The sequence below is a fragment of the Bubalus bubalis genome, chromosome 3 (genome assembly GCF_019923935.1).
Source record: "Bubalus bubalis isolate 160015118507 breed Murrah chromosome 3, NDDB_SH_1, whole genome shotgun sequence".
Classification (NCBI taxonomy): domain Eukaryota; kingdom Metazoa; phylum Chordata; class Mammalia; order Artiodactyla; family Bovidae; genus Bubalus; species Bubalus bubalis.
The window spans coordinates 20,860,958-20,884,651 of record NC_059159.1 but is presented as its reverse complement, the minus strand read 5'-3'; the positions used below and the strand labels follow the sequence as shown (position 1 = coordinate 20,884,651).

General features: G+C 55.3%; 2 protein-coding genes across 11 annotated transcripts in view; both read right to left on the bottom strand.

The window, feature by feature from the left end:
* ZNF385C (zinc finger protein 385C) overlaps positions 1–23,694 on the bottom strand; it is a 58,856-nt gene that overhangs the window by 11,728 nt on the left and 23,434 nt on the right. For 7 of the 8 annotated variants that reach the window (XM_044938963.2, XM_044938961.2, XM_044938962.2 and 4 more), the window contains exon 2: positions 21,491–21,742. In XM_044938963.2, coding sequence (XP_044794898.1) covers positions 21,491–21,740 — 250 coding nt within the window. In that variant the 5' untranslated portion in view covers positions 21,741–21,742. Of the gene's footprint in view, positions 1–14,297; positions 14,356–21,490; positions 21,743–23,694 lie in introns of those variants that run through there. The other variant, XM_044938964.2, reaches the window with a different exon arrangement.
* C3H17orf113 (chromosome 3 C17orf113 homolog) lies at positions 8–21,623 on the bottom strand. 3 transcript variants are annotated; one of them, XM_045164789.1, is made up of 3 exons: positions 21,491–21,623; positions 4,308–5,044; positions 8–3,097 (listed from the first exon to the last, which is right to left on the bottom strand). In XM_045164789.1, exons 2-3 carry the CDS (start codon positions 4,848–4,850, stop codon positions 1,613–1,615), a joined length of 2,028 nt encoding a protein of 675 aa, XP_045020724.1. In that variant the 5' UTR covers positions 4,851–5,044; positions 21,491–21,623; the 3' UTR covers positions 8–1,612. The 3 variants fall into 3 exon arrangements, with proteins under 3 accessions (XP_045020724.1, XP_045020723.1, XP_044794891.2); XM_045164788.1 differs by lacking the exon at positions 21,491–21,623 and adding an exon at positions 10,427–11,050; XM_044938956.2 differs by lacking the exon at positions 21,491–21,623 and having other exon boundaries at positions 4,308–6,098.

Genomic DNA, 23,694 nt, shown 5'->3' with positions numbered 1-23,694 from the left:
GAAGAAGGGCAGGGTCTGAAACAGGGAGTCACAGGGCTTGCTCCTCCCTCCACAGCCAGAACAAGAGGTTGATGGGCTTCTTGGCTGTGGAGCCAGGGCAGAAACTCCCATCTCCACAAAGCAGCACTGGCTAAGCCCAGAGTGATTACAGCCCATTTCTGCGCCTCTCCCCTGCACCACTGGGGAAGTGGAAGCAGAGGGTCCACAGTTCCAAGCTCCCAGCCCAGAAGGATGACCACCACCCCCCGCCGCAGGGGCAGCATTACGGCCCCAGTGAACCCCAGAGGGGAGTCGGGGCGGGCCCCTGCCACACACACCACCATGGAGACTGCACGATGCACTGGGTTTCCACTTTATTGCAAATTAAACCCAAACCTAGGAGACTTGGAAAGGCCAGCCCCCTCCCCTCTCACTAACTACTCCCCTCCAGATCCCCCACAACATTCACAGCAAGGGCTGACAGAGGGGATAGGAAACCCCCCAGAATCTGAAGGGATGTGTTCCCCAACTCCGGTGAGGCCCCAACTGCTCTCCACTGGAAACAAAAGCCCTCCAACACCCCTGGGTCAGGCCTGAGGCTGGTCCTTGGGGTCAACCAGTCCAGCACTGTGGTTTATACACTCTTTGGTCTTAAAGGTCTGAGGCAGGGGCCTGGGTTCAATCCCTGGTCAGGGAACTAAAATCTCAGCACTGCCAAAAAAAAAAAAAAAGAGAGAGAGAGAGAGAGATCTGAGGCAAGGGCAGGGGAAGGTTAGGAACTTGGAGAACAACCAGACTTTGAGGAAGAAAAAAATTAGAAATAAATTCAGCCCATTTGGGACTTTTTTGAACCCTCTTGTTGCAAAACCAAAAGAAGTCCTTTTCAATTTTGTGTGTTAACACGAGGGAGGCTAGGATAGATTTATTTCACATTGATAAATATGTATGTCTATGTGTGTGCGCTAAGTTGCTTCAGTCTAGTCCGACTCTTTGCCACCCTATGGACTGTTGACTCCCAGGCTCCTCTGTCCATGGGATTCTCCAGGCAAGAATACTGTAGTGGATGTCTACATACAGCCAAGTACAGAAAAGTCTCAGGCAGCCTGTTGGTGGAGAGGGCACCTCTTACTTCCCTTGAGCTTTTTCACAGAAAGGGTATTCTGATGTGCGTTAATAACAAAGACAGTCATATCTGAAGAGAAGACATGTTGCTAGGAGCAGGGCTAACAGTCAAGGACCCAGTCTCCTGGCCTTCAACCCCTCAACTGAGGAGGCTCTGTCTTCCTCCTTCCAACCAAGACCCCTCAGCTTTTCTAGAGAGAAAACGTGAGTGGAGTTCCGAGGGAACAGGGTTAACTACTCCCCACAGAACCGGAAAGGTCAGGAGTGATATTTAGGGTGCCCGAGACCCTAGCACCTCTGCCCACGGGCCTAAGCCCCCACTTGCACCCCCGACCCAGCCCCTCCTCCACATCCCACTGAGCCGGGTTAGTACTCAGCATGGAGCCGAGGAAGCCCGGGGAAGGTGGGTGGGAGGCCACAGTTAGGAGGTAAGCTTGCTAGGTCAAGACTGGCTTGGCCCTTAGCGAGTCCAGGGCCCCAGACCGGCTGGACAGGGGAGAGGAGGCCGCTCTCAGGTGAGCTGCGAGCCCAGGAGGCCCTCGCCCCACCCGCTCTCTAGGAACTCCACCGCCAGCCCAAAGTCAAACTCGTGCAGCGGCGGCCCATCCACCACGATCTTCACCGCGGGGCCGCCCCGTCCTTCCCCCGCCTCGCCTGGCCCCCACCACCGCAGCTCCCGGCTGCGGCCGACCTTGTCCAGGAGGCCGGCGCCCGCAGGCAGCGCCAAGGCCAGTGCAGCCAGGGCGGCGAAGTCGGGGAAGAGCTCGTGCAGTTCTGAGCGCGCGCACGCCAGCTTGGTGCACAGGGCCCGCGGGCCCAGCCGCCCCAGGCTGCACACCACGCGCTTGAAGAGCGCGAAGTCGCCCAGCGCCCTCTGGCGCACCACAGCGGGGGCGAAGGCGCGCAGCAGGACGCGGAGTGCCCCCTCGCCGTGAGCGCCCAGCTCCTCTGGGGCCTGCGGGTAGCGGCGGGGGTCGAAGATGGCCGCGAAGGCGGCCACGGCGTCCAGCGAGGGCCCGGGGTAAGAGTCCCGCAGCCCCCTCCGCATGGAGTCCAGGAAGGCCCCCCGCAGCCGCTCCAAGCCCTGGACCGCAGCTTCAGAGTAGCCCACCAGCTCCACGCCGCGGTAGGTGCAGCGGCCACAGCCCAAATCGGGGCTAGTGGATGCCAGTTCCTGCAGGAAGCCCTGGAGGCGCGCCCCACCTGAACTGCACTGTGCGTGGAGGGAGGCTGTAGCTGCCATCACCAGAGGCTGCAGCAAGGCCAAATCCGGCTCTTCTGGCTGCAGGACAAGGGCCAGCTTCTGCACGGAGGGCAGAACATCCAGCAGGAGGTGGGTGAAGGCCACGAAGGTGAACTGGCGCAGGGCGAGGGCCAGCGCCCTTGTGGTAGGCGAGGCTGGGGCAGAGGCCTCCAGTGTGAGCACCAGGCAAGGCCAAGCCTCAGCCACAGTTTCCACCACAGGCAGCAGGGAGGCCCAGGGCACTGGCCGTGGTCCTGCCAAGTCAATAGCTGCAAGGTCCAGTGCCGCCCTGAGTTCAGGGACCACGTGAGAACTGGGGCCGCCATGCAGGCGGAATAGGGCATCCAGTACACTCTCATATTCACCTAGGTAGGCAGGGGGCTTGGGGTCTGTCCGGCCAGGAAGGCAGTGTAGCTCCGTGAGCAGTGGGCAGGCGGCCTGGAGCTGCGGGCGCATGCTCCCCAGGCGGTCACTGGGGAGGCTTGAGCTGAGCCAGGCCAGCTTGGATGCAGACACGCCGAAAGCCTGCAGGATGTCCAGGACATGGCCAGTGGTGGCCTCGCCTTCCTGTAGCTCCACACTGCCCAGAAAGGTGGTGGCAGGCTGGCCATCGCAGGGGGACACTGAAGTGACAAACAAGGCCAGACGGTGGGACTCAGGCCAGTCCCTGGTCTCGTCCAACACCAGGCCCACATACGGGGATGCCTTCAGGCGCTGACGGGCCTCTGCGTGCAAGACACTGGCGATGGCCACCTGGGACAGCCAGGGAGAGAAAAAGGGAGGACAGGGTTAGGCTAGTCCTGAGAAGGGGAGGCAGACAGGACAGGGTGAAAGAGCACAGGCCTGGGGTTGGACAGTCTTGGGGACTAATCCTAGCTTTGTCACTTACTGGCTGCGTGACCTTGGGCAAGTCATTTGACCTCTCTGTTCATCTCTCAGTTGCCTTGAGGCTAATACCTGCCCCCAATCTCCTTAAAAGGTTGTTATGACTTACCAATTTTTTTTTTACTCACGCCACACTGCTTCTGTGATCTAGTTCCCCAACCAGGGATTGAACCCGGGCCCTCAGTGGTGAAAGCTTGGAGTCTTAATCACAGGATCTCCAGAAATTCCCATCCATGTAATCTTTTGTTGTTATGTTTATAAATGTGAAAGTGCTTTAGGAATCATAAGGATTCTAAAGCATCTGTTTGTTTTTCTACAGCATCGCCCCAGTCAGCCTTATTCTTGGGGGTCTCCCTCTGCTCTGCTGCTCTGGGATTAACTGATAGGTTGACTGCCCACAGGTTAAACAGGGCCCCAGCTGTACGCTGTTTGTCTCTCATCTCTCGGTAGGATGAGATCCAACCTCTTCACCCCCACACCAGCCCCAGGACTCATAAAGCCAATACCTAGGACAGAGCTACATGAGTGCGCATGTCCCCAGTGGCCATGTGGGTGATACTGAGTTTCAAGAAGACCAGGGATAAACTTCCTCCCATTCAATGGGAATGGGGAAGCCCATGCCCTGCTCTCCAACTCCAGAACTTCATGCCCTGACTGCACAGGACCTAGTTTTTCAGCAGAAGTCAGAAGTCCACATTTTTATATGGAATGTCTTTTTTTTTTTTTTAACTTGGAGACTAATTTAAGTCTTTCAAAAACACTGTGAAAACTACCAAAACATGCCTGTGAGCCAATCAAGCCCCCAGGCCACCAGTTTGCAACCTCTGGCCTAGGTAGTGAGCCAAGCACCCCTGACCCCCCGAGGACAGAGCCTGGTCCAGCCTCTTCACTGTTAGGTGCCCTGCAGCTGGCCCGGGGCCCGGCACCTAGTATGCCCTCAGTGCAGGCTCTGATGGGTGAAGGTGTGAATGAACTGCTTTGGCCTCTTCCCCGGGGACCTGGCATGCTGGTGCCATGCCCAGATGGCTCGGTGTCCTCCCTCCTCAAGCCCTCCCCCACACCCCTGGCTGCCACCCACCTGCATGTCCCTCACCCTCCTGGGGCTGTAGTAATCGCCGTGCTCCGTGCCCAGCAGCGCCTGGCACAGGTTGAATCTCTGCAGCTCGAGCAGGGCAGAGCAGCGGTCGTCAGGCACTTCCTCCTTGGCCATGCAGTACACTGTGGTCAGCACAGCCACTTTAGCCGGGTCTGCTTCCACCTTGACGCCCCTGGAGCTGAGGGCGGTGGCCAGGCCTGGGCAGGCCCCTCTGCCCTCAGCCTGGCCCTCAAAAGAGGGCTGGCCCCGGTTGGCAGCCAGAGCCTGGCGGTGGGCCCCCGAGGTCACGTGGCGCAGCAGGGCGTGGCGCTGGAAGTTGTCGGTGCCCACGGTGAAGGCATTCTCCGCTTTGCCATGCTTGTTCCGCACCAGGGCCTGGCGGCACTCAAGGCAGAACATCAGCTTCCGCTCGTAGTCAAAGTCCAGCCAGGTGAACTCCTCTTTCCAGTGCTCGTTGAAGTAACGCTTGCACTTCTTGTTGGAGTTGGAAGCCTCTCCAGCTGGTTTCTTCCCTGGGGGCACCATTCCTCCTCGGGGGGGCAGGGCACCCCCAGCCCCTGCCCAAATGCTCTTGCCCCCCAGCCTCCCCCGCACACCGAAGCACCTCCCTTGACAGGGGGAGTTTGTAGGGAGGCAGGAGGGGGGCAGCCCTCCAGGCTAAAGGGGACCATTCATCTAACTTAGCCAGGAAAGTTTACTTCCGCTCCGCTGGTGGGAGACTGGAGGTGAAAGAAACAAAGGAGAGGTGTTAGGAGTCCACTGGGGGTTACGCTGCCCACAGAACACTCCCCGACCAAGGTGTGGTTTGGACCCAATGGGGAAGGGCTACTGGGAGTGGGCTATAGAGTGTTATCCAAAGTGGGTTGAGGTATGAGGGGTCCCAGCTCGCCAGCAAGGGTCTCCCTCCATCCAGGACAAGGCATCAATTGCTTTGACTGCTGAAGCATGTCAGAACTCAGAGCTGGAAAGACTGGCACCACCTACGCAATTTTATAAGTGTGGGGACTGAGTCCTGGAGACCAACAGTGGTTCTCAGGGCTCATGAATAGCTCGTGACTGAATCCTGACACCTTGCCCAAAGGATAACTGGTGTCTCCAGAAGGAAGTTAACAGCTAGCTGTGCTCCCAGAGCCACGGGACTGAGAAACAGGATTGGTTTTCTCTGGAGCTTCATTCCCTAAAGACACGCATGGATACACTCACACACACACTAGTAGTGCGGTTCCAGGAAGGGTAGCCCAGACGTGAGGTGAGGGCTGGGTCCCAGACTGAAGGCAGTCAGCTGGTTGCCCCTACCTCCCTCACTCTACCACCACGGCCGGTGCTAGATGAGAATGAGCAGTTCAGTCCCAGAAGGCCACGCCAAATGATGGCCAAGACCTGCCACCTCTGCTTCCTAATTCCCTCTCACACCTGCCCCTCCTCTCGGGGTTTACTGATGACGACAGCAGTCACCACCACTTACTGAATGTGAACTGAGTCAGGCCCTGTGCTAAGCGTTGTGATGACGCCATTAGGAGACCAAGATTACTCTTGCAAGTATAACCCTCACTTTGGACAGGAGGAAACTGAAGCTCAGGGACTTTCAGGGACTTGCCCAAGGTTTGCCAAGCAGTAAGTGGCTGAGGTGGAATTATTGGGTTGGCCCCAAAGTTCATTTGGAGTTTCCCCCCATAACATCTTGGGCTTTCCTGATAGCTCAGTTGGTAAAGAATCCACCTGCAATACAGGAGACCCCAGTTCGATTCCTAGGTTGGGAAGATCCACTGGAGGAGGGATAGGCTACCCACTCTAGTATTCTTGGACTTCCCTTGTGGCTCAGCTGGTAAAGAATCCGCCTGCAATGCAGGAGACCTGGGTTCAATCCCCAGGTTGGGAAGATCCCCTGGAGAAGGGAAAGGCTACCCATCCCAGTAGTCTGGCCTGGAGAATTCCATGGACTGTATAGTCCATGGGGTCACAAAGAGTCGGACACGACTGAATGACTTTCACTTTCCCATAACATCTTACAGAAAAACCCGAATGAACTTTTTGGTTAGTGCAATAGAACCGGAGTCCTCCTGACCCCACAGGCCACACTGAGACCCTGGCCTGCACCGTCTCATCTGGATTATGCAGCGGCCTCCGCCTCTGCAGTGGTTCTCCCACTCATACCTCCTGAAACAGCCAGAGAGCAAGGACACACAGATCTCACTATGTCCCTCCCTTGTGCCCACGTCTTCAGTGGTGTCCCACTGCCTAAGTCTACATACCTCACCACGAGCCAGAGAGGCCCCCCTAACCTCTAGACACCTCCAGAACCTTCCTCACTTCTGTCTGCTCAGCTAAGCCAAAGGCTTACTGTGACCCACACACATTACTGTTATGTTTGCCCCTGCCTCCACCCCCTGTGCCTGGAACTCCCTTCTTCCCTGGCTGTTTCCCATGCATTCCTGGAGAGCAGCTCCGGCATCCCTTCTGCCACCCGATTCACCCCCCAACTGGGGTTGGTACCTGTCCTCTTTGTTGTTTAGTTGCTAAGTTGTGTCCGACTCTTTTGTGACTCTATGGACTGCAGTCCGCCAGTCTCCTCTGTCCATGGGATTCTCCAGGCAAGAATACTGGAGTGGGTTGCCATTTCCTTCTCCAGTGGATATTCCCGACCCAGGGATCAAACCCGCATCTCCTGCATTAGGAGATGGATTCTTTGCCCCTGAGCCGCCAGGGAAGCCCCACCTGTCCTCTCATCACCCGTAATTCCCCGTGTACCAGTCTTCATAACACAACACAGTGAACACAGGGATCCTCTATGTAACTCTGCACTTGGTTCCTGAAAGGCCAAAATCACATTTATTCATTTATTATTTCTATACCTCTAGGTTCTTGTGCATGCAGATGGCTCTCAGCAGAAGTTGATTGCTTGAAAGAATGAAAGGATTTATTTTGAATGTATGAAACAACTTGTTTCTGAGACCATTGGTTTAACTGATTCTAAACTCTGAGAAAGCAGTGACTGTCTTGCCCACTTGATATTATTCCCAGAACTCTGTGTAGAACCTGGCACTTAGTGGGTGGGTACATTAAGGATTGCTGCTGCTGCTGCTGCTAAGTCACTTCAGTCGTGTCCGACTCTGTGCGACCCCATAGACGGCAGCCCACTAGGCTCCCTCATCCCTGGGATTCTTCAGGCAAGAACACTGGAGTGGGTTGCCATTTCCTTCTCCAATGCATGAAAGTGAAAAGTGAAAGTGAAGTCGCTCAGTCGTGTCCAACTCTTCACGACCCCATGGACTGCAGCCCACCAGGCTCCTCCGTCCATGGGATTTTCCAGGCAAGAGTACTGGAGTGGGGTGCCATTGCCTTCTCTGACAATAAGAGTAGATGGGTAGAATTCCAGGGGGAACCCATTCAGTATAAGGAGAAACACTCCATGTTGCCCGAAGTGGGTGAACCCTGCTGGTCCTCTTCCCCTGGATTGTAGGGGGGCAATTGGTACTGCTCATCACACCCTCCTGAAACACACTTTTCTCTGACCTTCCAGGATCCCACATCCCCTGGATTTTATTGCTTTCATCAACCACTCCTTTGATGTTATCTCATCGTCTTTTTCCCAATCTCAAACCATCCAAAGAGTCAGAACCATTTCTGAAGAACACTCCTCTGGGCACCACACCTCTCTACCCAACTGCCTTCCTGGCTTTTCTAGACAGATCTCTCCTGCATCTGTCCCTACAACATCTGCTCCCCTCCCAGGCTCCCTCACTCAGAAAATGGCCCATTCTCCCACCCAGGTGCTCTGGCTAGAAACCTGCCTGTCCAACCCCCACTCTCTTCCGCATTAGGACCTCATCCAGCCATAAGTTCTATTGAGCCCACCTCCCTGATCTACCTCTAACTCTCCCTCCTCTCCATGCCACTGCCACCATCCTTGTCCAGGCCACCGTCCTCTCTTGCTTGGACTATGGCAGTTGATTCCTGATGGCACTCTGGGTCTCCACTCTTACCCTGCTCTTGGGTCAGAAACTCTCAGTACCAGAGGGGGCTCTTAAAAATATACCACTTAAAATCCTCTCACTATTGGGTCTTCCCTATGGTCCAGTGGTTAGCGTGCATGCATGCTAAGTCGCTTCAGTTGTGTCCAACTCTTTGCAACCCTATCGACTGTAGCCTGCCAGGCTCCTCTGTCCAAGGGATTCTCCAGGCAAAAAAAACTGGAGTGGGTTGCCATGCCCTCCTCCAAGGGATCTTTCTGACCTAGGGATCGAACCTGCATCTCATGTCTCTTGCATTGGCAGGCAGGTGCTTTACCACTAGCCCCATCTGGGAAACCCCAGTGGTTAAGACTCTGTGCTTCAAATGCAGGGAATGCAGGTTTGATCCCTGTTCCAGGAACTAAGATCCCATATCCCAAAGAAAAAACCAAAAACCAAACAAACAACCCCCTCTACTGCCCATTGCTCTGAGGCCAGCACCAGAATCCCTTTCTAGGTGTGCCAAATGCTCAGGCATTGCTGACCTCCCTAGGGGACACTTGTGCCTCCCTCCCCTTCCAGATACACTGGTCTTTACTCAGAGTGCCAGAGTCCCATCCCCAGGATCTCTGCACATGCTGTGCTTTTTTCCAGAATGTTCCCACTCTCCCTCCCAACACTTCACCTGTTCTATTTCCCCCTATGTCGTAGCATCATGGCCACTCTTCAGGGGAGGCTTCACTAATAATCCTCTCCCAGCAAGTCCCCTTATTCTCTGTCACTAGCCCCTGTTCTTTCCAACACGCTCCCCAAAGTTTATAAATCTGCTTATTTCTGTGCAATTTCTATTGCTTGCACTCTTGCTGTCCACCCACCCATTCCCTCCCACAAATTCCCTGAGGGCAGGAAAGGTAATTAACTTATTCCTGTCTGGACCTCAGAGAAGGGAACCATGCCTGGCACCCAGCAGGTGCTCCAGCAAATTTGAGAAGTGAACAGATAAAGAAGCAGGAGCTCTCCAGCAGAGAGAGTGATGGAGTGGGCTCCTGGGTACCTGTTGGGCAGCTAAAGTAGCTACCTTGGACATCCTTTTCTCCCAGATCCCATGCTGCTTCTGTGGCCTTGTCCAGTCCACCACCCAAAGGATCTCAGAATGGGGAGGAGGTACAAAACCAAGGTAACATCCTTCTGGAAGTTTGTCAGGGCCTTTCCTGTACCTAGACGCTATCCCATTCTGCAGAGGGATAAAACTACCATGAGACCTAGGATGTTCTTGAGACAAGAACCAAAGAGTAGGGAGAAAGGAGAACTGGGAAGATGAAAATTCTGAAACTGCACTGTCCAATAAGGTAGCCACTAGCCACACGTGGTAGTTTAAAATTAATCAGATTTTTAAATCTAAAAATTCAGTTCCTCAGTCACACTAGTCATATTTCAACCTCTTGATAACCACGTGTGGCTAGTGCCTATCTTATTAGATGGCCCAGACAGAGAACATATACACATCCCAGAAAGTTCTATTGAACAGCGCTATTCCAAGAGATCCTGGCAAAAGCCATTGACATTTCCCCACCTCAATGGGACTCTGTGCCTGGTTCCTGAGGGAACGGGGCTGGGTGGGGCGGGATGTAAATAAGACTGACTATGTGACCAAGGCTAACCAGGAGGGTGTACCTGTTGCAGACCCAGATGGCCTCACCCCTCTCCACACCCTGGCCAGCTGGATGGGGGCCCATGAGGTGATGACGTGTTGGCCGACGGACCCCACTCCATCCTTGTACGAAAGCCTCAAACTGAGTGTTCATCTGGCTCTAGCATGGGGGTCCCCAGTCCCCTGCTTAGGCTTCTATGGGTCCCTTCCTTTCGGGATCCCACTAGAAAGAGTTCCCGCTTCAGGCAGGGTAGGGGCGGGTGTCCCCTCTCCCACCCTCAGGCAGCCAGGTGAGGTCGGGGCTCCCTGCACACCCGTGCCCAACCTCCCCGGGCCGGATTGCGGAGGGCTGGGGAACTTCCTCTGGGGGGCGCGCGGTGGAGGAGCCCTCCGATGGGTGCCGCCTGCCCGGTGCCAACTCGCCCGCAGGGCCCCCAGCCCCCGTCGCCGCCCCCTGCCCGGAGGCTCCGGGAGGGGGCGCCCCGCCCACCGGGACTCACGGAGACTCGGGAGCCACCATCTTGCTCGGTGGACGCTCTGGCCGCGGTCTCCTTGGGCTCCACTGAGCGACAGCAGCCACTAGCGGTAACCGGGGCGAAGAGGCGCCAGCGGCGGCGGGAGCCGGGGTCGCCGGCAGGGCGGCGGCGCCGGGGGGGGGGGCTCGGCCAGCCGCTCCCACCGGCCTCCGCTCGGACTCGCGGCGCGCACTTGGCCAGCTGTCACTCTCTCACCCTCCCCGCCGCGCGCGCTACAGCAGGAGCGACTCGGGTTAGACCGCAGGAAGGATGCTCCCCGCCAGTGGGAGTAATTCATTCATCACAAGTATCCGTGGGCGCCTGGAGGAGCTCACGGGTGAGAGCCAAACAGGTGGAACGCTAGGGAGGCTATACTCTGGCAAGGGCTCTCAGAGTGATGAACAAAATGCCTTGGGATCACAGAGGAGCAGGCTGTCAGCTGAAAAGGTTACCAGCATGGAGCAGCAATGAAGTTTCACAAAAGAGTCAGTGAGGTTTTACCAGGGAAAGGGCATTCCAGCAGCCGGAATGGCAGAGCCCTGGGGAAACCATCAAGAAGTTCAAAGTTCAGTGCAGGTTCTCAACCTAACTTATCTCAAGATAAGGGCTTCCCTGATAGCTCAGTTGGTGAAGAATCTGCCTGCAATGCAGGAGACCTGGGTTCTATCCCTGGGTTGGGATGATCCTTTGGAGAAGGGAAAGGCTACCCACTCCAGTATTCTGGCCTGGAGAATACCATGGACTGTATAGTCCATGGGATCTCAAAGAGTCGGACACAACTGAGAAACTTTCACTCACTCACTCAGAACAGAGGTGTGGAAGCTCTACAGTGAATGCTGTGGATTTTGATCTAGTCTCCTAGGGAAATCTCAGGAGGTGGGTGAGCTGGGAAAGATCGTGGGGCATCTTAGTTCCCCAACCAGGGATTGAACCCAGTCCCTCAGCAGTGAAAGGAAAGAGTCCTAAGCAGGGAAAATGGAAGTGAAAGTGTTAGTTGCTCAGTCCTGTTTGACTTTTTTTGCAACCCCATGGACTGTAGCCCACCAGGCTCCTCTGTCCATGGAATTTTCCAGGCAAGAATACTGAAGTGGGTGGCCATTCCCTTCTCCAGGGGATCTTCTTGATCCAGGAATTGAAGCCGAGTCTCCTGCATTGCAGGCAGATTCTTTACCATCAGGGAATTCCCGGGAAATCAATGTTTTAATCTAATGATCCAACGAGTTACTTGTAAGACAGAAATGGGGTGGGTGGGAGGAGGGACCTCTTCCTAGAACTTTCAGATGTCCAGGAGACCCTCTCCACTGTGTGGGTTCCATGCAGGAGGAAGGTGGGGTTGTGGCACCCCCTTCCTCCCAGACCTGGAGGCCTGCAGGGGAGCTTCAGAGCTGAACTCTGGGGCCTTGGCAGCCCAGCACTTAGCCTCATTTTCCTCACCTGTGAAGTGGGAGTTACAGCTGGTGAGGAGGAACGGGCAGAACAGGAATGGGTCTGAGGACCAAATGTGGTGCTGGGTGTGGAGGCCATTTGCAGAGGAGGTGCCAGGGCACTTTGGTGACCCAGTCACCCAGTCAGCACAAAGTCACCCGGAAATACCTTCCAGCCCCCACACAACTGGGTACACTCCTCTCCCACTCAAGGCCTAGGGCACACATTGAGGTCAGGGCCTCTCAGGCTGGGCGCTCCCCCCAATCCCTTTCACACCATGCTGCTCTCTGCCGCCCACTGTCTGCCTCTGACATTCACTGTGCACCCTGGCACCCAGGGCCACTGGGATAATGCATATATCATGGGACACACACACACATGTGTTGCCGCTTGGCTTGTGGATATACTCAAAGGGAGATACCCCTGTTCCAGGATGGTCCCACACAGCCTGACAGGTCTAGAATTCTGCACCCCCAAAATGGCCAGGTGTGTGCTGGAGGGTCTTGGTTAGCATCTTTTAAGAGTAAACATTTTTATTTTATTTATTATTATTTTTGCCCCACAGCCCTGTTTGTGGGATCTTAGTTCCTCGACCAGGGATTGAACCGCCCTTGGCAGTGAGAGCTCAGAGTCTTAACCACTGGACCCCTAGGGAATTCCCTAAGTTAGCATCTTGCAACAGAACAGTCACCCTGGCTAAGTGTCTCAGAGCAGCCCCTCCTCCCCGCCTCCATGGCCAGGGGTCCACAGCCGGGACCCAGGACTCCCTGGATGCTGCCTCAAGAGGGTGAACTGTTGCTCTGATCAAACTGGAACAAACCAGACTGAGTGATGGAGAAAAGACCACCCACAGGGGTCCAACTGAGACTGGGGCAGGGGAGCAGAGCAGGTGTCTCATGAAATAACATCACCCTGCCTACCACCCAAGGGAGCAAGAATCTGGGGAAACTCCGTCCTGCTGCTTTGCCATCACTGGGAAAGAATCACACGAAAGAGCACAGGGACACACACCCTGAGGCCCACAGGCATCCACACAGAGAGTGACAGGGACAGACGCCAAGGAACACACTCACACACGTCTCCCCATGGTGAGACGGTCTCCGCACACTGATGTGTGCACACATGGAGGTCGTACCCACAGCAGACAGACAGGCCTGCTGGCCAAGGGGCGGGCACAGAGGCCACGCACAAGCATGCATACACACAGACAGGCACGAGCAACAAAGACACACTCAGATCATGTACACCCAGAGGGACAGACACACGAGGACACACAGACCCCTACAGATGCACGTACAGACAATAAAAACAACAGACATGCAGCAGCACACGCCGTCACAACGTGAGGTGTGTGTTCAGGAAGAGTCATGTGCAGAAACACACGCACCCCTTACGAAATTAAATGCATCTGACATACTCACAAGTTCAGGCAGCCAAACCCAGAGTCCCTTCCCACCCCTACCTCGAGTCACAAGGGCAGGTGATGGGGACCCCGAGGCATGCGCACACACACGCACACATACACACCCCTCAAGTAGTAAAGTTATCGTTACTATCACAGATAAAACCAAAACTCCGTGAAGAAGGGGAGCTCAAGAGGGAGAGAGAGCCGAATGCAGGGAATGAGAGGTTGAACCAAGGTCCCCACTTCCTGCTAGGATTAGGATTCTTCCCCACGTTCTCCAGCGCCCCCATCCCACTTCTGGGCTGGCCAGCACAATGGAGGCATCGGTGTTCCAGGCTCCTACCCTTTCCACATCGGAAGAAGACCCCAGAGCCCGAGCAGGGGAACTAGCCCCATGGCCTCTAGCCCTCGCCCCTGTAGCAGGGGATCTCCCAAATCCTTAAAGGGTAATGGTTGTTTCCCTTGGAAACGACCAAGAAACCCTTGTATGGGGAGGTGAGCCAGGAGACCACAAATAAAGCATGTGGGAGGGGCACTGATGTTGACCTCAGCATGCTGGGGGACCTCAGTGGATGCTGCCCCCCATCTGCCTGGCTCGCTCACTCTCTCTCTCTGCTGCATTCACAATCCCCTCTTAGTCCCCTCCTTGCCTGCTCCTCCAAGCAGCCCCTTAGAGGCATGGAAAGTATGATTTGATACAAGGAACCTCTGTAGCAGGCTCCCCGGACAACACACACCTGCCCCAAGCTGCAGCTGCCTTATTCCTGCAGGCCGGACCTCCAGACCCCCAACCATTCCTGCCGGCCCCACCCCAGCTTTGCTCCCAGCTGGAGTGGGGGCTCCCCTTGCCCATACTTGTACCTGGGAAAGGTACCAAGAGCCAGCTGGTTACTGCAGCCTCTAAACAGACAACTTTGGGGGGCCAACAACAGGAGGAAAAGAATAGGGCAGGGGAGAGGGGAGAGGCCCACCCTTGGCTAGAATCCCCCCTCCCCATCCCCCAGCTCAGGCATCCTCAGCACTCACCCAAGAGCATTCTCTGCCTTTGGAGGCACCGCTGAGCTGAGCGCTGAGTGAGGAGCAAATGAAACCCAGCCAGAGTGACAGAGGGAAGGGGTGGGGGATGCGAGGGACAGGGGAGGGCGAGAGGGAGGGACTCTTGCTTCTGCTGGAGAGCCGTGGTTTCAGGCCCAGGAAGAAGCTGCCTGTTCCCTGGTGTACCCACATCGCAACCAATGATGGAAAGAATGGGGCTCTTCCTTCCCCCAGGTATGGGGACAGGGGGAGGGTATCAGGGGGCCTAGTGCCTCTCATACAGAAGAGTTTACCCCAGGCCCCAGAAAAGAGGTGCTGCCAGCCCCTTCTCTGCCTGCCAGATAGTTCTTCCTGCTGAACTCAGCTGCTGCCGCAGGAGCCCCTGTTCTTCTCTCCAGCCTTACTCATCCTCTGCCCCCATTATCTTTTATTTACCTCCTTATTGGCTCAGATGGTAAAGAATCCGCCTGCAAAGTGGGAGACCCAGGTTCAGTACATGAGTCGGGAAGATCCCCTGGAAGAGGGCATGGCAATCCACTCCAGTGTTCTTGCCTGGAGAATCTCATAGAAGAGCCTGGTGGGCTACAGTCCATGGGGTCAGGTCGCACGCAAAGAGTCGGATACGACTGAGCGACTAAGCACAGCATGCTACAGGGAAACTGAAGTTCAGAGTGCCCTAGAGTATTGGCCATGGTGATGTGGGAAGGGAGCCCAGGTGGCTTACAGTTCAGGACCTGGAGACTGCTGGATCTGCTACCTGGGCAATGCCAGGAAGAGGGGGAGGGGCACGCTTATCTGATCACCTAGAAGTTCTGTCACCCCAAGCTTACCCATACCCTTCCCTCCCCACTCATCTTTTCTCTTCTCATTTTGCTCCTTTCTCCCCTCCTCTTCTTGAAACCTGCCGGTTCCCAATTCACCTGGGCACCTGGTGCCGGGAGGGTGGGGTGGGAGGGTGGGGTGGAATGCGGCAGGGGAGACAGCCAAAAGCCACACAGCTGGATCCAGCCTCGCATTCCAAGCCCCGGGTCCCAGCACTAGCCCCCCACCCCCTCCGCATCCTGTCTCCACCAGACAATAACCCATAATCTCTGGAGCAGCCAGTTCTCCAGCTGCAAAGAGGATCTGGGGAGGGGGTGGTGGCAGCAGCCCCTGAAAACAGGTTTGTTAGGAAAAGACTCTGGGGGGAGGGCTTGCGGGTGTGCTCAGAGGAAGGAAACTCAAGCCCAGAGCTAATTAACCCACCTAGAGACACAGACAGAACCTTTGTCTTCTGTGGGGCCAGGGATCTGAGCTAAGCCCCCTAATTCTCCACCCAGACAGCCTTGCCTTTCCTGGTGGTCCCTAGGGGGAGGTGCTGATGGTCAGGTTCACACCTTTGGTGGGGGCGGGGAGGCTGTCCAGGGTCCGTGAGGGCACTTACATCACCTAGCACTTAAGGTGGACAGCAGCAGGAGGCACTGCTGGCTAGACTGCAAGAACTCACTGGCCTTGGGGGTGCTGTGTGTGTGCTTAGTCGTGTCCAACTCTTTGAGACCCTGTGGACCATAGCCCGCCAGGCTCCTCTGTCCATGGAATTTTCCAGGCAAGAATACTGGAATGGGTTGCCATTCCCTCCTCCAGGGGATCTTCCTGACCCAGGGATCGAACCCACATCTCTTGCGTCTTCTGCATTGGCAGGTGAGTTCTTTTCCACTGAACTACCTGGAAGGCCTTGGGGGAGCCAAGGGGAAACATGCATGCAGAGGCCTCAGGATGAGTTGGGAGGGGCCACTGAGGAGGAACTGGCAACCAAGGGAGATGCTGAAGCCATGGGGGGACAGGCTGGAGGGCTTGGGGACCTCCTGATGGGACTGAAATTAATCCATCTGCAGGGAGTGGGGGGTGAATAGCTCATCAAACCAGTGACTCAGGCATGACCCAAGCTCAAGGTCTTTGATCTCTGGGGCTCAGAATGCAGCCAGAGGTTTCTGCAGGCAAAGACTAGGAGAGGAGATGGAGGGACTGATTACAACAGGAGCTAGGTCTGAGGGCACGGGGCTGGGAACAGCCTCCACCTGCCACTCTGATGCCTTCTCATTCCCAAAGGCGCAGGGACGTCTGATTCAACTGCAGCCATCTTTGCCCTGAAATCCAACACAGTCTGCCTCCATCTCTGCTTTCCTATCCTCCTTAAGGTCTACCCTTCACTCCCCTTAAGCCAGAGCTTAAGACATTTCTGAAATCCCCTTCTGTCCCCTCTGGTGTCATGTTGCAATGATGGGGGAGGGGATGGGCCAGCTGGGTCAGTCCTGCCAAGAGACAGGGGAGGAACCAACTGGATTTAGGAGGATACCCTCCCTGTCCCTAGCTAGCCTAGGCAGAGCGGGAAATGGCTGGCATCTCCCCATTTTTCAGTTGAGGACACCAAGGCATGGGCCCTGAGTGCTTAATCAGCCTGTCCTGGGAGCCAGTCCACCTGCTCTGGGCCATCCCCCCTCCCCATTCCTGAAACACTAAGGCTCCGTCTCTCTTAACAGTCACAAGGTGGGGCAGGCACAAGAGATGGGATTTAGAGTCAGAGATGCTGGGATTTGAATCTGGCTGTGTGGGCTTAGGTCTGTTGCTTACACTCTCTGAGCTCTAATATATTTCAATGTCTAACATGAGGGCTGAATGCCAATATCATCCACACTCTGGGATGTCGGGGTAAGAAAGGAATGCTGTGCTGCATGTGGAAGTGCTTTGCAAACAGTTCATCTGCTAAGCACATGCTCAGCTTGGTGCTGGGTGTACATCACAGCTCTTGGTCCCCCCAGATCGAGGTCCAGGTGTCTGTTCCCCAAGCATGGGGCTGGCCCAACATCCACACTAGAGGTTGGAGGTAGGAGGGTTGAGCCAGCAAACCTTTATCTCTGTGAATGTTCAAAAATTACCTACAGTTGTTTAGGGGCGTGTGTGTGTGTGTGTGTGTGTGTGTGATGGTCAGTAGGGTCATTGAGTTCAGCCATATTGGAGCCAGGGTTCCTGGTGTCCACCCCTCTCACAGAAGGAGGGGCAGGGCAGCTGAAAGATGCCTCGAGATGCATTCCTGAAGGATGAAAGGGCCTGCTGTGTGGGAGACCAATGGGGAGGAAGGCAAGTAGGGGAATGACCTGGAGTAGGGACTGGGGGGAATGGTGGGGTTCCTGCTGTCTTCCCAGCCAGTGCCCCTTCCTGGGTGCTCCAGGCTCAGTCCAGGTGGAAGCTGGGTAAGGCTGAGTAAGGAGGGCTCTGACCCAGGCATTGGCAATGAAGCTCAGAGAGAGAATGGCTCCCACATCTCCCTCCCATAGAAGCCTCGGGGACAGGATCCTCCAGACATGATCCCGCCTCACTGCCCATGACGGCCTGTCACTGAGCAAGGCGCCAGCCCCATAGACCCCTAATCAGAGTGACAGCTCCAGGAGGCCTTCTAGAACGGGAGCCTCCAAGGGGCCTGACCGGGCCGTCCCACCCCCAGCCCCTCAGCACCCTCCCAGGGAACGGGCGGGGCGGCCCTCCTGGCTGCCACAGGCCTGAGATCTCAGGCGTCCAGGACAGAGCGGTGTGTTAAGGGCTCCTCACACTTCACCTCAAGCCTCAGTAGGTGTAACTCTCTCTGCTTCTAGTGTGTGCTAAGTTGCTTCAGTCATGGCCAACTCTTTATGATGCTATGAACCATAGCCCACCTGGCCCCCCTATCCATGGGATTCTCCAGGCAAGATTACTGCAGTTGGTTGCCATGCCCTCCTCCAGGGGAATCTTCCTGACCCAGGGATCGAACCCACATCTCTTAAGTCTCACGCATTGGCAGGCAGGTTCTTTACCAGTAGCACCACCTGGGAAGTCCCAGCCCCAGTTAGCTGTGGCCTCAGGTCTCTCTGCTCTGGTCCAGTCCCTTCCTCAGGTCTCTCTGCTCTGGCTGGGGAAGGCCTTCAGCAGGATGGAGGTCCCTATGCCCCACCCCAGGGGGAAGTTGCTAGCATCCTCTTGCTGTGGGCTGCCTCTCCCACCCCCAGCTCTCAGGAGACCAAGGAGACAGGAGAGTCCACGGGAGAGGTGGTGGATGCTGGGGGTCATGGCCTGAAGTAGGTTCAAAGACAACCAGGTCAATGGAGCACCGGTTCTCCGCGGAGCCCTGGGTTTCCAGAGTTCCCAGAAATCTGAGGGTTCTGGCTTCATCCCTGCTCTAGTCACAGCCATCACCACCCTGCCGCCATGCTCCCACAGTGACGCTCACTCCTCTTAGCATGGCGGTGGGAACGTCTGCCACGTTGACTGATTGGCCAGCACTGCTCAGCGCAGAATCCTGGCATCCTGCCCGGGAGCAGCACAGGGCCCAGGGGCTCAGGGATGCATGGACAGGTGACTTACCAGGTCCTGTTTAGCAATCTGGAGGGGAGTACCAGGCCTCATTCCTTCTGGCGACTCCCCACACCTAGCCCATACTAAGACTGTGAGAAAAGAAGCCGAGTGAAGGGGCACTCCCTTCCTCTGGGCAGCCTGTCTCTGGCCACCAGTATCTAGGTGCTGTGGTCCTCTCTCTCACACCCCACTTGCTCTCTCCACCCTGGGATAGTGGGAGAGAAAGGAGAACCACTGCCCGGGAGGAGGACCTGAAGAGCCCGAGTTAGAGGGGAACAGGGATGGGGCAGAGTCCTCTGGCCACTGCAATGGCCTTCCCCAGCCACCCCTGCACTCCAGCCTCACTTCCCTCTCAGAGCCTCCTTTCTGATCATGGAACTGCCCATCATAGCACCCTCTAGGCTAGGGCTATCTTGGCACCTCCTGTTTCCTTGGCCCCACATCTCATCAGTCACCAAGTCCTGCAGAAAAGACTCCAAAATGCGTTTCCTTCATCCCACCCGCTTCCTTCTCAGGTACCCCAATTGTTGTGAGTTGTTGCAAGTGGTGTGCCTGCTCAGTCATGTCCAACTCTTTGCGACCCCATGGACTGTAGCCCTCCAGGCTCCTCTGTCCATGGGGATTCTCCAGGCAAGAATACCGGAGTGTGTGAAAAGTGAAGTCGCTCAGTCATGTCCAACTCTTTGCGACCCCATAGACTGTTGTGTTGGAGAAGGCGATGGCACCCCACTCCAGTACTCTTGCCTGGAAAATCCCATGGACGGAGGAGCCTGATAGGCTGCAGTCCATGGGGTCGTGAAGAGTTGGACACGACTGAGTGACTTCACTTTCACTTTTCACTTTCATGCATTGGAGAAGGAAATGGCAACCCACTCCAGTGTTCTTGCCTGGAGAATCCCAGGGACGGGGGTGGGGAGCCTGGTGGGCTGCCGTCTATGGGGTCGCACAAAGTCGGACATGGCTGAAGCGACTTAGCAACAGCAGCAGCAGCAGACTGTTGTGTAGCCATTCCCTTCTCCAGGGATCAAACCCAGGTCTCCCACATAGCAGGCGGATTCTTTACCATCTGAGCCACCAGGGAAGCCCCTAATTGGCAATACTGCCTTATATACTTCAAAGTTGTTTAGAGAGTTAGATCTTAACTGTTATCAGTGCACACACACAAAATCATAATTGTGTGAGGGGATGGCAGTATGAACTAACCTTATTATGGTAATCATTTTATAATACATATGTGTATCAAATTATCACACTGTACACCGTAAACTTACTGACATTATGTCAGTAATATCTCAATAAAGATCAATGAAGAGAAATACAATGAGGACCTACTGTATAATACAGGGAACTACACTCAATATTTTGTTATTTTCCCAATAATCCATAGGGGAAAAGAATATATATATATAAAACTGAGTCACTGTGCTGTATATGTGAAACTAACACAACATCACAAATCAACTATACTTCAATAGAAAAAATACTAATAAAAGAAAAACTATGAATACCTCAAACAGTAGCTAAGTATTTGATGAATTAATGAGTGACTTTGAACACACACACACTCCAGAAACATCCATACAGTCAAATACGCTCTTATTCAGAGTCATGTCCTGAGGTCCAGCTCCGATGTGGGAATGCTCAGATGGGAGAGACAGTCCCAGCCACTAGAGCATTCCAGCTCTGCTCCTGCTGTGACCTCTGTCTGAGACATCCCTCCTCCGCTCACCCCTATTCCAAAGCTCAGTGCCTTCACTCAGAAGCCCCCTCCTTCAGGAGGTCTTTTGTAGTACCCCCAGGTAGAATCACCCTTTCTCCTTTGTTCCCATGGGGGCATGTCCCACGTGCCACCCACAGCACTCATCTGCTGTTTTCCTATCTCAGCTTGAAAGACAGATTTCAGTCATAGTGGGAGCAAGCGGTGGGTGGGGTGGGGGGGGCGGGTATAGGACTGGAACTTGTTCATCTCCAGGGCCCAGCACAGTACTAGGAACACAGGTCGCCCCATGAACACACACTCAGACAGCAGACAGCCCTCAAGAGCACCCAGGGCTGCTGGGTGTGTGTGCAGGGCACGCTTCTCGCGGCTGCCTCCAGGAACCAGGCAGAAGTTCCAGCCCTTCCCGCCTCCCACGCTGGGCCCGCTTCTGAACCTGCTTCCCCTGCCGCCAGCAGCCGACTGCGGCCCGTCTCTCCCATGACTCCCATGAGCCTGTCAGCTGGAATCATCCTCACAAATCCATTCACCCACTTTGCCCAGAAATCTGCCTTGTAGCCAGTGGCCCTCTTTCAGCCAAACCTCTGCAGTGGGCACCCCAGCCAGGGAGAGGCCGAAATCCTGGCCAGGAGTCCGGTAGCCAGAGAGAGGGGGCCTTCCCTGCCCGCCGCACTCCCACACCCCCATTCCCCTGACCACTTTTCAGCCCTAAGCTGGCGCATTGTGTACCTTACTGACCTTGGCCTGCAGAGACCAGAGCAGAAAACCAGGACACTCCCGTCAGTCCCTTAACTGGAAAACAACCTTCCAGGGGGCTCCAGGATGGAGAAATGCTACTTAGGGGATCTGGTCCTAAAAGATCCCCCAGGAAGAGCCCCAGATCCAGGGGAGGTCTCAGACCCCAGGCCCTGAGAGACCCCAGAGAGAGCTGTCCGGATGCAAAACAAAACTGGACGGCCTCTGGGAAGCTTGAGACCCTAAGATCCCTAAGACCCTAAGATGGGCCCTCAGATCAAAGGACTCCACAAAGAAAGACCAGAGACCCAGAGCCCCTCACAGGGGCCCAGAACCAAGTCTGGAGGCAGCGCCCCTCCCGACTGACCTGGCCCCGGGGTTGTCTTTTCTAGGCTGAGCTGCCGCAGGCGCCTCTGGTGGGCCCGCCCTCCACAGTGCACCTGGGCCTGGGCCGCTGAGTTCAGCTGGATGTTACACACGTCACAGAGGGTGTACGAGGGCCGTTTTCTTTCCCGCTTGGGCTTAGGTGCTTCTGGGGGCCGAGGGGGGCACTCAGCAGCTTCACATACGGGGGGCTCCTTCTCACCCGCGGGAGATGGGCTCAGTGGCCGCTTCATACCTGGGCAGAGAGGGAGGCAGGTAAACAAAGGTGAGTGCGGTGAACACACAGAAGGAGCAAGAGGGCTTCGGAACCCAGAGTTGACTGTGCCCTTTGTCCCAGCTGGACCTCCCCGGGGCCTTCCTTCTGAAAGCCCCAGCCCAAGAATGGCCAAAGGGAGCAGGATGGGGGCTATTTCAGACAAAGAAGAAGTGAAATGCAGGAATATCTGGAAGAATATCAGAAATGGCTTCACACTGGGACATCCCTGGTGATTGAGTGGCTAAGATTCTGCACTCCCAATGTGGGGGGCCTGGGTTCAGTCCTGGTCACAGAACTAGATCCCTCATGCTGCAACTAAGACCTGTTGTAGTCAGATAAATAATCTAAAAAAATATATTTTTTTAAGATTTAAAACAAAAGAAATGGCCACATGCTGGGAGCCTGACGCTTAGGGACTCAGAGTAAAGCACTCAGAGGGAGACTGGGCCTCAGAGAATTGAGGGAGAGGCAGCAGGGAGGCTGATAGAGTCACATCTGGGGGACCCTGGAGCCCTGTTCTCAGCCCCTGCCACAGGCCAGATGTGGACAATCCTGGGACAGGCAGGCCTGTGGTACCTGCTGGAGATGCAGAAGCCGCTGGGCCAGAGGAGGGACTACAGAAACCCAGCCTCCCAGTGCCCAGCGCCAGTGACATTCACACACGGTGACACGGTGACAGCATGTGAAGCCATCCCCACCCCTCTCCACGTGGCTCCCGATACCCCCTGCTGTGTTGGCTACTCTGCCTATGGCAACAGTTGGTGTTTTCAGTGGAAATCTGGGCCCTGCTGCCTGGGTTGCTAAACACAGCCCCTTCACACACACACACACACACACACACACGCACGCACCCCTGGGCCCTGCAGAGCATGCACACCACCCCTCCAGGCCCCTCCCCTTCTCCTTTCTACTCCCTTTTCTGAAGGTTTCCCACCAGACTTCTCTGCCTCTAATGGGCTCTGTTCTGCCCCGTGACCTTCCTCAGACTGAACTGGGTTGATTTTCACTTCCTTCTAGAATCTGTGTGCACGTTTCCTGCCCCTGCTTTAGCTGGGGGCTTCCTGAGGGCAGGGCCTGTGTCTCCCCTACCAGGACAGAGGATTCCTGAGGTCAGGAACTGTGTCTCTCCCCCAGACTGGGGCTGCCCCATGGCTCGGGCCTGAGTGAGGATGACTGAGCCCATTTCTTTTATATGGGCAGGATTGTGCCCAGTGACCCCGTCCTCTCTCCCCACAAATTCATGACTTGAAGTCCTAATTCCTGGTACCTCAGAATGTGATTGTATTTGGAGAGAGGACCTTTAAAGAGGTAATCAAGTTCAGATGAGGTCATTAGGGTGGTCCCTAATTCAATATGACTGGTGCTCTTCTAAGAAGAGGAAATTTCAAAAATTCCCTGGTGGTCCAGTGGTTAGGACTCTGCACTCTCATGGCCAAGGACGTGGGTTCAATACTTGATTGGGAACTAAGATTTCACGAGCTTCATGGGGCAGCCAAAAAAAAGGAAATTTGGACACAGTTACAGAGAGAAGACCGTGGGAAGACCCAGGAAAAAGATGGCAGTCTGCAAGCAAAGGAACAAGGCCTCAGAAGAAACCAACCCTACACCTTGAACCCAAACCTCTATCCTCCAGAATTGGAAGAAAATAAATAGTTGGTGTTTAAGCCACTCAGTCTGTGGTTCTTTGTTATGGCAGCCTGAGCAAACTAATGTGCTGCTGTGCTGTGCTAAGTTACTAATTGTGTCCAACTCTTTATAACCTCATGAACCGTAGCCCGCCAGGCTCCTCTGTCCATGGGATGCTCTAGGCAAGAATACTGGAGTGGGTTGCCATGCCCTCCTCCAGGGGATCTTCCGTACCCAGGCACTGAACCTGTGTCTCTTACATCTCCTGCATTGGCAGGAGGGTTCTTTACAACTAGCGCCACCTG

Excerpts from the sequence above, each read along its gene's own strand:
- C3H17orf113 (XM_045164789.1), bottom strand. The coding sequence starts at position 4,850 with ATGGTGCCCCCAGGGAAGAAACCAGCTGGAGAGGCTTCCAACTCCAAC. Across the intron at positions 3,098-4,307 it reads GGAGGGTGAGGGACATGCAG|GTGGCCATCGCCAGTGTCTT; the intron begins GTGGGTGGCAGC and ends TGGCTGTCCCAG.